This window comes from Aplidium turbinatum, chromosome 6 (assembly GCF_918807975.1).
Source record: "Aplidium turbinatum chromosome 6, kaAplTurb1.1, whole genome shotgun sequence".
NCBI lineage: Eukaryota > Metazoa > Chordata > Ascidiacea > Aplousobranchia > Polyclinidae > Aplidium > Aplidium turbinatum.
In genome coordinates this window covers 20429762-20444097 of record NC_137477.1, presented here as the reverse complement: position 1 = coordinate 20444097, position 14336 = coordinate 20429762, and the positions used below count along the sequence as shown (strand labels likewise).

The 14336-nt window shown below is 36.3% G+C and overlaps 1 protein-coding gene across 1 annotated transcript in view; it reads right to left on the bottom strand.

The window, feature by feature from the left end:
- LOC145772074 (uncharacterized) overlaps positions 1-9303 on the bottom strand; it is a 30598-nt gene extending 21295 nt beyond the window's left edge. The window contains exons 1-5 of the mRNA XM_082583889.1: positions 9193-9303; positions 8216-8344; positions 6229-6387; positions 4578-4724; positions 931-1054 (exon numbers count right to left, since the gene is read on the bottom strand). Of these exons, the coding sequence (XP_082440015.1) occupies positions 931-1054; positions 4578-4724; positions 6229-6387; positions 8216-8344; positions 9193-9253 (620 nt within the window). The 5' untranslated portion in view covers positions 9254-9303. The remainder of the gene's footprint in view (positions 1-930; positions 1055-4577; positions 4725-6228; positions 6388-8215; positions 8345-9192) is intronic.
- Between the last annotated feature and the right edge of the window lie 5033 nt (positions 9304-14336).

The following is a 14336-nucleotide window of genomic DNA, read 5'->3' as shown; positions in this document are numbered from 1 at the left end:
CAAGTAACTTATATGAAAACAAATACCACCGCGGTGTGTTATGTCTTGGTAGGAAATTGGTGATAGTGTGGTACTTTGCGTACCACTTTGTGGTAGTGGTAATGACTTAGTGGTAATAACTTAGTGTAATAAGTTAGTGGTAATAACTTAGTGTCATAACTTAGTGGTAATAACTTAGTGTAGTGGTAATGACTTAGTGGTAATAACGTAGTGACTTAGTGGTAATAACTGTGGTAATATTTTTCTTTATGCTTTCGAAACAATTATATGTTTTATATTATATGAGAAGTAACATCAAATTCTAACCTAAAAGCCAAAGTGCTTAAAAACCGTTAGACGTCACCAGTAAAGGAACAATACTCCCAGAAGGAACACAGAACTACAATAAAGCGTATGTCGTTTTTCATTGTATTCAAGTTTATAAATTGTGGTTCAAGATGGAAGTAAAGTGGACAAAAAAGGCAGTTTTGTGAACCTATACTTTCACGCATAACATTCAGGGTGTTCTTAAGACTCAGCCACGTTATTTGATGGCGTCGAGAGATCTTTTTGAGCACATGTTTAACGCCTTCAAAGGTCACAATGCAGTTGTATTTAAAAAACCATTTGCTGTGAAAAGTGTCTCTGTAGCGATGGGATAGTGCAGCAGATGCGCTTGCTTTCCAAACACCCAATTCTGATAGAAAATTGGTTGGGCGTAACTTATAGTGGTTGAAGGAAAAGCGGCCGGGAGAAAAGAACTGGCCACCCTTATTAGTACTGAAGGTTTACAGTAGCACCTTTTCATCTACCGAGGATTGGATCGAGTATGGGAATCAGCTTAACCTTTTAGTGTTTAAATTGGGCGGAACCTAATTTTGAAGCTTCCTCGGTGCAAGTGCATGACTCCCACTTTCAAGGTGATAAATTGTTAAAAAAATAACTTCTTACTGGCAATCACTTGAAGTGGGGCACGATCGATGTTCAATGCTGCTGCACTGATTGCCGCAGCTTGTAGTTCGTGTTAGATATCCAATACCACAGCTTGTGCTGCAATCACTAAACTTTCCAACAACTGCAAAACACGTGATAAAAGTCATAATCTGAATGGCCAAACATAGTTGCTCAACATGTAATATAACGTATTTGCCAAATTCGTGAAATCATATGAAAGTTAAACCAAAGTCATAGAAAAGGAGTATATCAGTATACGGATGCTTTTTATTTTGCATAAATTGCAAAAGGCTAAAAAAATGATAGCCTTTCCCATTTCCAATTCTTGTTAAAAAAGTTCTAAAGCAAGGGCTGGAGATCATTACCATAAAATACTTTACATTGCATGCTCTCGTAATGACTTTAGTTTTACATTGTTCTATTCGATTCCTATCTTAGTTTAATTCAAATACTCTATCGCAGGGGTCACCAACCTTTTTTGCATGCGGGTCACTTTGGCACTAAGGAGAGCTGTGGCGGGCCGCACTAATAAAATTTTAGGTAGGTTGACTCTTATGCTAGAAATGAACGCATTTCGTACCCAGTATCCAGCGTTACATGTTGTTATTATTTATCTTAGAATACCGCAGCAACAAAATTAGTCGAACAACGCTACTGCCAGGCCAAGCTCCTTTAACAACACTTTTGACTTCTTTTGACAATGTCTAATAAGCAAGGCCACTTGTTTTGCGCACTTGTAGCGAGGCGAACGGTTTGCTTCGCAAAAGATATCTTGCAATTAACAGTTTCAGTAACCAAAGAAATGTTTGACACATCGCAATACAGGCAACAACAGTGACCTGCTATGCTGCTAACATATCAGCGAAAAATAGGCTCCAATAACAGCGAGAAACAAACTAGGCACCATGAAACAAACGCTTGTAGAAATCACCGAAAAAAACGTTTCTATCGTAACTCATGAACGGTGTTCCTTCTAAAAAAGCAATGAGTTGGTTTTTCATCTTTTAGTGAAAGTCTATAAAACCATATTTCTTGATTATTAGACAACTGTCACTTGCGGTGCTTATCAGCATGGCAAGAATTGTTGATTAACAACATTTTGCAGTACCAAACTAAAATATTTTCATAATACAACCAGAAGTTGTCTCATGAAAATACAACCATAATACAACCAGAAGTAATTCAACCAACACCTGTCAGAAGATATTTCATTTTCTTGATAGGCTACAACCAGAAAATGTCTTTAAATTTATATATAATATTTTGCCAACTTATTATAAATTGAGTTGGCACACCGGCCTATTTTGCTAACAAAAACTTGCTTGAAGGGAACTCTGCTCGTGAAACACAATAACGGTGAAACGCACACTAGTGTTTACATGACACTTACAAACTTAAAATAAGCAACCCTATGCTCACAGACAATTTCGAAATTCGAAAACGGACGTTTTAGTCAACCACTGGGACAGTGTGGCTGGACATCGCATTGGAATAACGTTAAGCGACCCCACTTAGAACTATACAATCTGAATGGTCGGTCGGTGGAATTGTATGCAAAGCAAAAATATGCTTCCCGGAAAGTATTTTTGGTTATACTTGTACGCTGATACCTTCCGCGGGCCGCAGCGATACAGCGTGACGGGCCGCATGCGGCCCGCGGGCCGCCATTTGGTGACCCCTGCTCTATCGGAATCGATGGTAAAAACATTGAATCACGTGACAAACATAACTCTGTCAAGATCATAAAACTAGACGGAGTTATGATGGTCACGTGATTCAATGTTTTTAGCACCTTTACTTTGTATTTAGGAAGAGCATACAACTACTTGAATACAAACTAAACGTGCTCTAATTTACAGTAAAAGTATATTATTTGATCAATAATTATCCACACTTGCAACTTGACTTCTTCTTCATCGTGTGTCACACGGTCGTAGCCCAGAGCATCAAGCAACTATTAGGCTAGAGGTTAAATTTATTTTTGTTTGGACATTCGAAAAATTTCAAACCTGAAATAGTGGGATAGCCTACTATCTAAGCCAGTGGTTCTTAACCTTTTTTCCCTTATTACCCATTTCTGTCCAGATCAAAGTCTCATTACCCAAAATCTAATTTTATCTATCTTGGTATTTTGCCATATTAAAAATATAGAAGAGCGTTATTCAACAAAAACAGCATTTAATGCAAAGAATGACATCAATAGTGTCAGTGAGACATTTGCTCTTGTTTTTTATGTACAATCGATGCAATATCGGGTGTGATTTTGGATACTGCACAACGCAAATCTGACTCCAGATCTAAAAGCTTGTTTCCAGATTTTTATTTCAAAGCAACAACACTTGAAAATGCTGATTCACAGAGATAAGTGGAAGGGAACATAGTCAACAATGTTAGTGGTTTTTTGCGCAACTTTTAGATATACTTTCCCCATCATTCCCCAGGATTTTCCCAAGCTTTTATCTTCAGAAGAAGCCTTGACAGATGACTCATAAATCATGTCTAAAAACCCTTCTTGGATATCTTCATCTTCTTCACTGGGAAAATTTTCATATTAAAATAAAATATCACTGGTTGTTTTGAACGGACTCAAAACATCAAAAAAAGTGTAAGTAATAAAACAACTTTACCACTTACAGCTGTGACATTGTTTGTTACATCTATAATTCTAAATATTTTGGTTCAGCTGATTACCCACCTGCTATCCTGAAATTACCCACATGTGGGTAATTACCCATAGGTTAAGAACCACTGATCTAAGCGAAATAACAATACTGTTCTTCGCCTATGTTTACCCCCAGCTAAGGTATGGTACTATGATTTCAGAGAATGTGAGATAAATAAACAACAATGTTGACGTTTGTGTTCATAAAGTGGTAGCCTGCTGCTTTTTTTACTCATTGCCAAAGTACGCCTAATAAGAATTTGCTTCCCAATACGACGGTGTAGTTCAAAAAACAACTCCAGTTAATTGAATAATTGCGTCTTTCACTAGTTCTTGGGATTAAATAGCAATTAGGATGCGTCATCAATTAAAAGAACTAATCTCTGCTTTCTAAAATATTTGTTAAATAAAGCCCTAAAAAAAATTTAACTTTATTGTAAAATGAGGTAGCCTATGAATTTCAATATTGCACAATGAACACATGATATTGACACATCAATATTGCACAGATACATGGACGCCAAGGACGTTTAACGTGTTGATGAACTTTACAGTGTTGAAGAAGAAATAAAGCAGAAAAAATTAAAAATTATAAGAAACTATACGTTTTCTTCATGTCACAAATTCGATACTGCGAGAACTGTTGTTACTGCTCCAGCATGTATAGCCACCAATTGCAAAGCGAGATAAGGTGAAAAACTAGTCCTTGTGCAATGTGCATTGTATTCTTTGCAGAAAACACTGCCGAGAGATTTCAATGGTTTGGATTGGAAAGCATTTTTTTTAAAACAAGGATAACCTACTTCATGCTATTTGAGTAGAAAATTTTGATTGGAAGACGAGAAGCAAGAAAATCGTGTAAAAATGCATATTATCTATGCAGTGCTGTTTAGTTGAAATTTTCGTAAATTAACTTTGAGTGAGAAGAGATGTTTCTTTGCAGGTTTTCCCAAGTTACTGTACAACGTCGTTATTTACATACCTGCTGGACAGTCTTGTTCATTGCACGCTAATATGCTTCTTTGATCTTCTCCAACGCAATTACCCTGCGTGCAGTCTCTTCTTTCCTGTTGTAAGCCTCCACCGCATGTCCTACTACACTGACCTGTTGTATACCAGTCTCCCCAAACTGCAATAATGGAACAATTGAATAAAGTTAAAGTAAAGATAATAATAGGCTGCTGCTCTTCTAAAGACCTCGTAGTTTTAATGGCTTCCATGAAAAATGTGGGGTAAAAATAATTCTTTAATTTAAGTTGTAGCCTACAATAAATTAAATGGTACCACATTCTAAACATCAACACAAGGTAGGCTACAGTTCTGCATGCCGTGGTAAGCAACGTATTTCAAGAACTGCTCTCGGTTCAGGGGCACCTGGTGATGAAATACTCACAGACAACAACACTTCAACAATCTGAAACTTTACTCTGTTAATCTCAGTGACCGGCCTACGTCAGTGGTTCAAAGCGTCTACAAATAGGCAAAACTGTTAGGATTAAAAGCTCTTGAAGAAGCTTTCTCAGTTCGAGGATAAAGATTCAAGCAAACAATAAAATCTTATCGTTGAATTCCTTTAGCTAAAAATTAGTTTAATGCAAATATTTTAATAAATGTAGGCCTATAGGATAGGCTGCTTTGTAACAGAGGCGTCTGTCGCAGTCAATACAACTTCACCGAAAAAAATTGTTTTTTGCAACATGCTACTTGAACTAAAAAACAGTAATAAACTACATTTTAAGATTGTCGCTGACCTTACGGAAACCTTAAGATGTAATTGTTAATGCTACCGTAGACTGAGTCTTCTGCAAATTATCAGTTGAGAGCTAAGCAAGCCACAACTGAGCTAGCAACATTTGAGCAAGTGGCTGAAGCTGATAAATGATGAAACTGAGCAAGCCAAAACTTGGAATGTCACAAGTCAGCAAAATTTGTTTGTTTATCTTTATCCTGCATTGCGGGAAAGCGGACTTGAGCGCTATGCATCGGTGTACGCCTTCCGACGTACACCTGACCCACGCTGCAGCCGACGGCAATGTCTGTTTCCGGTTGTCTACTCTACTTATGACTTAAATTTGGTACTACCCATTACTCGAAATAGATCACTGGGTTGAGGCAATTATCGTAAAGCTTCTTGCCCAGAGAAACAACAGCAAGTGCGGGTGGCTGGAGTCGAACATGGTTTGACAAAATTGGAGTCGAAAATTGGTTTGACAAACGCTGACTAAACAAGTCCAACATGAGCGCGTAAATCTCATTTGCTGGCTTGGCAGTAGCTGAAGTGCAGCTTAGGCTACTTGCTAAGGTGGAGCACCTGCTGAGTTGTCGCATGCCGAGTGGTCTGACGACCCGTAGGCTACATCAAAGTTTTTTTTGAAAAATCTAGACCTATATAGTAGCCTACGACACGACAAGTAGCCTTGGCAAGATGCAAACTAGTTTGTGTTGATTGGAACATAGGCTAATGCAAAAATACAAGGTACGTTATAGGCTACGGGCTACTCTAGATTTCATGTGCAGTACTAAAAAGGAACAATGAGCAATGACTATGCAGAATGAAACATTTTCTGAAGTCTTCATCAATTGCTGCAGACAATCTTAACTAATGACAATTTTTAATTAAACTCAGCAATTACTTGGGCAAAGTTGGCTTTCGCAAGACCGTGTTTCAGTACTTGAACCTTCACATTGATTAGCCACAGTCCCATCTTGACAGACTCTGGTGCGCATTTGTGTTCCTCCGCCACATGTGACGTCGCATTGAGAATATGTTGTCCACAAGCCCCAAGACGGACCTGCAATATTCAACATGCGATGTAGGCACAACTAAAAATCGCGAGAAAAAACACAGAACACCCAAATGGTTTGAGGTTTAATTGGTTTATTGGTACAGGCCCAGGAACACTTTTAGGCGTTTTTTTATTTATAGTGTCTGAAACAATTGCAGGCTCCTGATGTACAAACGTAGAAAAGATATGGAAAAGTGCTGTTTTGGAACTGCAGTCATTTTAGTACCATAGCTCTATATGTTCACTTATAATGTTTTAGTAGTCTGTTGCAATGTAGGCTATAATACACTTACAGTACTTTTACATCAGTATAGATTGGTTTTATAGCAGTTTTAATTGTTCAAACTTCGAAACAAAGTGATGCAAGCAAGTTTTGATTAACTTTGTCATGATTTGTTTTAGGTCGTGTTACGCTGTTTCAGTTGTTAGTTCTTAAACTTTTCTTCAATTTCCGTTTCTGGTAGCAAGATAATTTCACGACCCTGGAAAGAATCAATCTGGAATTTTTAATTGTATCTGACTCCGTGTTGAACGCGCATTAAGGCAAATTTCACTGCTTACATTAAGATGATGTTATTTTTTTGTTGCATAGACAACAATTTTGGTTTGGATCTTTATCCTCGGACTGTCAAAGCCTTGTTAGGATATGCCTAGAAATTTCGCATACTTGTAGATGCTATGAACCGCTGACACAGGGCCGGTTAGTGAGATTGGCAGAGTGAAGTTTCTATAGCTATTGTTGAAGCATTTATCTACTAGGTGATGCTGAATGGAGAGCAGTCCTGAAATGCATTGCATAAACACACTTCCTGAGAGCTGAACCATAGCAGCTTGATTTTTAGCCGGGCGATTTGCCATTGAGCTAACGGACTGATAAACCAAACTTGCAGCATTATGTTGAAAAAGTCTAACAAGCCTCTGTAATGCGTTCTTGCAGACTATAAGCGAGATATACGTTATGAGGAGACAGCCAGAAGCTGAAAATATCATTTCTCTTAGAGTTAGGACGATGACTTATAATTACATGACACCAGAATGCCTGAGGTAGTCATTTTGACAAGGAGTTAAAGTTTGCACTTGCATTTTGCTGTTATTCAAATGCCACTAGTGAGAGTTTATAGCCCACTCGTGGCCTGCTGGAAAATATCTCCTTTCTATTTAGGGTTACTCAGGAGTCACGGCTGAGGAGCGCTGGACTCTTCAGACCAGAGGTTCCCAACCTTTTTTGATGTACTTCTCCCTTTGCCTATGTTGGAGCTTTCATTCTAAATAACCTTGCAAGACCAATCTTTGATTTTTCGTTTTTTGAACACAAAATTTACCTGGTTTGCAATAAAAGTGTATCAAAAATAAGCCAGCAGAGAACTTTAAACGGAAAACCGAACATGTAAGTTGACGGTTTAGCCGCACAGCTGAAAGTAAATATCGTCTGTAGGCCATAATGACGCCAGGACGTGAATCTAATCCCCATTGTGGAAATACTGTATAACTCAAGACATTACCCTTCTTTAAGTTGGATGCAAAGATTCCCTTCCCATCTATGCAAATCAAAAATCTTTAATAGTCATACATAAATCATGATCTCACAAAATAAGTTCAATATTATTCCCAATTGTAGCCTACAATATAAAGTGGTGTAACTAATCATTAAAGCCAATGTTAGTGAAAACAAAAATGCTTCTGTCAAAATTCCTTCCATAAAATTGGGAAGGAATTTCTCCCCCGCTCGAAACCACTCTTTATACGATATGATTATCGGGTGTGGTGGTGCAATGGCTGAAAGGAAAAATTATTCATAAAGGGTAAACGTTTAGTCAATCAGAACCATATTTACCTGAGTTTTCACAAAATCCACAAGTTTTTCTGCAATTTACTTTTAGATAATTTTGAAAGAATGTGAAAGGGGAATTGCACCGTGTAACGTAGAATCGACAGACTTCAATAGCTGCATTGTCTTGGCACCCTGTTGCAAAACAAAATCACAGTAAAGAAGTGTAGAAAATCGATGTGCAATTAACACAGCAATCGTTGCGATACAAAGATTAAATTTCACAACAAACAAGAAACAAAATCTACAACAGTTACTCAACATGGTAATAATAATAATATCATGGCTTTATTTATTACAACAAACTACATCTACGTAAACTAAGTCTACATCTAACTATCTATATAACTAATATATATCTATATAATATAATAATAATAATATATCAATAATAATAATAATAATAATAATAATAATAATAATAATAATAATAATAATAATAATAATAATAATAATAATAATAATAATATAATAATAATAAATATAATAATATATCTATATATCTATATAACTAACTATCTATGTAAACTAAGTCTACATCAGCTAAGGTATTTTAGCGACAGGACTTATTTTTCATTCTATATCAGGTTTACGATGTCATCACATTATTTCCCGACTTATTCTCATTGCGTGATGCAAGACAGAACACAATCGGTTCCGTTTTTAAAGTCTCCGGTTTAGCCGGACCTGGAATCGATCTCAGATCTACTCAACCAGCTATTTTGTGTCGTAAAATAAAAATACACCGCAAGTTTATTATTGGAAAGAATAGTGTTCGTAACATGAGTTCAAATCCTTAGGTTAGGCGACTTGACTTACATTAACGAGATGCTCCCAAAATGCTTTTCTAGTAGTAAAATTAATATTCTGAAAATTTACAGCTAAAAAAGGTTAAATAGTTTAAAAATCTTTAAATCTTGTCCCTCCAATGAAAGCCCCTGGTGAAGTAACTAGCCACTGTAGCTTTAAAATAGCAGTGTTACCTTGAGCAGAAATAAGTGACGCACAAGATCCAAGCCATAATAGAACTCGCAACGTCAACATTTTAAAAGCAACCAGATTTTTTTATTATGCGAAACCTATTAGGGTCTTCTGAAACAAAACTTATTAACAAAATATTTCTGCTTTAATACAAAAACGCTTTTTAATTGAAAACAAGTCACCTTCCAGGTTAAATAAAAAATTGTTGTATCGTAATAGTAACTTTGTTGAGAGAAAAAAATACATATAAATGAAAATCACAGTTTTGTAAACTCGGCAAAAGCGGAGAAAAATGAAAAGTAATTCTGCATGATATAGTAGCTATCAAATTTTCAAACAAGAAACTGCTGAAATGATGTTTGAGAAAACAAAAGTCACATGACACTAAACCAACCTTCTACTACTCTTCATACTCTCAGTTTATTTGCAGCTGTTCTAATCAATGCATAAAAGGTGTGATTGTCAATTGCCGATCAACCCATGGGTTGTGTTCTCGCGGAAGTTAAACGTTTATAAAACTACGTTGTAGACAGAAATCGAACCAGCAACATCATTACTGTCTGCTTATCCATTTAGTTTTTGCTGGTTTGGTGTCCCAGCCTGCGTTTATCAAAGCATTGACACCATTACCTCTGACGGACAACTGCTCTTAACTTTGCACAGTCAGCAAATAAAGTAAAGACAATACATTAAAATATCAAAACTAATGCTAAGCGGAAATCAGACACGTTGCAGCAAAAAGATATTTTAAAACGCCTAAGGCTGTCTTTACATCATAGGTCGAATGCATAGATCTTCAACAATTCACACTCTGCCAACACGTTACGCCGTCAGCCCATCATGTATGATCTCCATCGTATAAAATTGTAACGTTTCAAGACGTTACATAAGTAGTCAATTTGACAAATTTTAATCCAGCTGCAGACACGTTATATTTAAGTCAAATCGTGAGCTGTGGGGATAGCTTTTTTATCACGGAATTGCGATCCCTTCTCAGAAATGTTTTCGTTTGATGTTTTGCTTTAGCCGTTCGAACAAGAGTTGCTCATATCATTGCATCTATCCCTAAAAGTAACCAGCACTTAATACTTGTTTTCACACCAATTAGTCATTTTATTTGATTTTAAGCAATCACAAAATTGAGGGAACATTTTTAAATAGTTTACTGTCGCCAAGTTTCGCCACAGTCTAGCCTTTATTGAAATTAGTTTTAAGGACAGTGTGGAATAACTCATTGTCTGATTCCATCGTGCTTTGGCGGCAACTTTTGCAATTAAGCGATAGCTAGGGCCGTTAAAAGTCACATTTTATTGTACAACAGAAAGTTATGAAACCCGAAAACAATGAAAAAAAATTTCTTCAGTTGCTTTTTTACAACATTGTAAAGTTACAGGCTACTAGTTATCGATTTTTTAGTCTCCAAACAACATTGTTTGTTTTTGTTTTGCGATGCAGATATTGTAATTTTTTACAGTACATGCCGTTAAAGTAGCTATTGTCAACATCAAATTTTGATAATTTATGAGTGAAACGATAAAAAAACAAGCAAGCTATATTAGTCTTAAGACTGCACCAAAAATACTGTAAAACCGTGCATTGTTATATACAGTAGCCCATTTTAAACAATTTGATTACATTTCTTGTTTTTCTACAAGGACATTAAAATGATTTTAGCAATATTGTCAAAGCCTTGCATTTTTATGGCACCCTTTTTTCAAACTGGTTGTACGCTACTTCATTCCATAAAAACGTACTTGTTTCAAAACAGACAATCGGTGAATAAAAAATCTTTTGTTTTCTTCAAACACGTGTTTTTGTTGTTTTGATTGAGATTGGTCTGACGTCACGTGATCTCTGCTTTCTAAAACATTCATCTTTCCTTATATTTGAAAACTTTTAAATCAGTATTTGCACATCCTGTTGATTTTTCTGTTCATTTGGTAAAACCTTTCTCTGGCAACTTACGACCTTGTAGAAATAAAAAGTCAAATCTCTAAAGTGGGAGCTTTTTAATAACAAGAAAGCTCCTCCAAAACTGGCTGCCCTACTCAAATCAAGAAAGTTACTGAGGTGCCGGACTAACAAACATTTCCATTTCTTGAAATTCTAATCTTTCTTAAGTAACACACTAGCTTGCTTGTACGAACAACCGTGTTGTTATTAGGTGCACACTGCACAGTCGCTTTGGCCTGGTTTAGGATCTGTAGGTTTTACGATTTTGATATTGTACTGTAGCTATTCAGGACACCAGCACAGCATTCCATAGGCAAGAAAAACTACAATCGTTTAAAAGCCTTTGGTATAGTCTGAAATTAAATCCAGGCCTGGACAAACTGGCAACTATCCGATCACTAAGTTGGGATTACCGAAACAAGAGCTTCCATTTCGTCTTGTGCATTACCCTTCTGATTCAGCATTTTTACGTCATCACTTTTGGCATAAAAGCTTTCGTGTCGCCTATCAACCTTTGGAAATATCAGCTTAATTGTGGTCACGATCTTCCTTTTCCTCACAATTTAACAAACATCAACCACGAAAGCTAAAATTAACTCGTAGAACACGACCGGTGCAACCTTGCACAGTAATTTCTCCCTCTGGGTGTTGTTCAGGACGGACGGCTTATGCCTCCCGGGTTTACTTGTCGTTTTTGACGTAATAAAGAAACGTTCTTTTTGTCATGACTAGGGTATTTCCTTTGAAAGTACATGGTTTGTAAAACTTTTTCATTTGTATATATTGAAGATACGCTCTGTAGTAAAATATTTGAATGAAGGATGTTTAAAATGATCACATTTACTTATTGAATTTTATAGCCTACCTGCGAAGCATGGTTTGGCAGAAAAAGTTTTATACTATATCTCAATACGAAATACAATGAAGATTTGTAGGAATTAGGCTTACAATTCTCTACGACTCTGAATCACGTAAATGGCCTATTATCTCTTTAAAACGATAGTGCAACCAAAAAACAGCCTCCTGTAAATAGGATCGCTAAAAAAACTATTAAAGATTTTAACTATGACAAAACGCTACTTTGTTATACAAAAGAGTTTTCTTCGATAGATCTTATCCTAAACCAAGATGATGTAGGCCTAGCTTACATTAAACTAGTCATATCCGTTCATATGGGTGCACGTGCAGAACTTTATCCATGCAAACAAAATATAAATGCGTATAGCCTATTACAAAAATGTACTGACTATTAGTGTTTGTCAAATATAAATTGCTTTAATTTGCAAAACAATATACATAGCATATATTGATAAACATATCATCTGCTAATTTATCCTTATCGGAAAACGACTTCTCGATTGATCGCTATTATTTATTACTAACTAGACACATCTAGAATTTGAACGTTATGTTCGAAATCAAACATGCGCAGTAATAATAGCCTACACTAAAATTTAAACTACATGGTATTTTAAATCAAAGTAATCTGGTACAGTTATCTTAAGTTAATTACTCTTTCCGCGTACGCATCATTGACAAATGATCATCTAATTAATGTAGCAACCCAAATGGATTTTCCTTGGCACAGTAAACCAAAAGCAGTAGGCTACCGGTTGCTAAAACTTTTAAACCAATGATGGCCTTTCGATCAGAAAATGTCATGAATAGGGGATACAAATTTTGCTAAAATGCAATGAGTATGTGTAAGGCCGTTGAGAGGATTTTTTGGGGTTTTTACAAATGAGATCCTCAGGCCCTAAATTAAGACACTTCTAAGAAAAAGGCTCTACCCACATCCAAAGAATACGTGGTGTTTTTTCAAGTTTCCAGGCGTCTTTTAAAGGTCACGGCACGGGCCTCTTAAGTTATCCCGGTCCCGGTTTAAAAGTACCCCTTGGACCAACCTGTCAAGACTACTGAATAGGTGACTGTAAGCTCAGAAGGTAGAACTTACACAAATTAAGCATTGTTATATTAGGCTGTGAAGTGTTACTTGTAAAATCTTGACGAACAGTTAAAACATTTCTAACCAGACAAAGTCATTTCACTCGTATTTGTCAGAACTTGAGTGTATTTTAACCATTGTAAAGTTAACTTCAAATATTCAAACGACGTCAGACCATATTAGTGCGGTTGCAAATGCAACGACATTTCACAATTAAATTGTGAAACATTTTCCCAACGCGTTGCCGCACAGATGAGATGCTAAGATTCAATTTTAGCCCAAAGAACATTGTTTGACAAGTTTATTTACATTTAAAATTCTGGGGCTGTGACACTCAGAAGACACCAACTAGACATGAGAAGTAAAGACTTTCATAAGAAAACTTTGTGCATGCTGCTGTTGCCATCAAAATTACCAAGTTTTAAAAACCTGATTCAAATGCAACATTGAATCACGTCACGCTAAGGCAAATTACATCGCTAGCTTTATTTCGACAGCAATCGACTGTTTTCTTACGTCGAAAATAACCCCCAGTAGATTTTTACCAAATTATTCTTATTTGCCCGCTGGTCACATTCAAGAAAAGGCCTTTGCAGTGACGGCGACTTTTCCTAGAATAAATTCACAATCTATCTTAAAAGACTCAACATGACGGCATGGTATGACATTGTATACCTAATAAAAAATGAAAATGTTTTGGTGAGATAAAAAAAAAAGTTAATTCACTCATTTTAGGCTATTTGGATACGGCTGAAACCTTGGAAGTTGATCAAATAAAACATCAATCTTCAATGATTCACTATTTTCAATTGGATTGAGGTTCCAAGAAACTGTCTTAGTTCGACTAAAATCAGTCTTTCAGTGCAGTTATTGACTAAACAAAGTCTGCCAACCTTGTACTTTCAAACAGTAAAACGATCCGATGGAACTTCGGTCTTCTACAGTTTATCTTGAAACATCGATCATCAAGTTTGGCAAGACAATAAAACTTTGCACCGGCTGTTAACCCAACATCTGATGTTTCAGTTGCACTGTAGTGTAGCTTGCCGAACTTGTTATTTCAGCATGTTGTTAATACAAGAAAATTATATCCACTTTCAGTGTCGTGAGAGTACCACTTGGAGTCCTCTAATACCGATAGGTGGATTCGTATTCCTGCAAAGTTGATTTATGTATACTTTTGATTGGTTGGAGCACTAAACTATTCTTCCAACCTTGTTTTTCAAACCATTAGCCAATGTCAAGAAA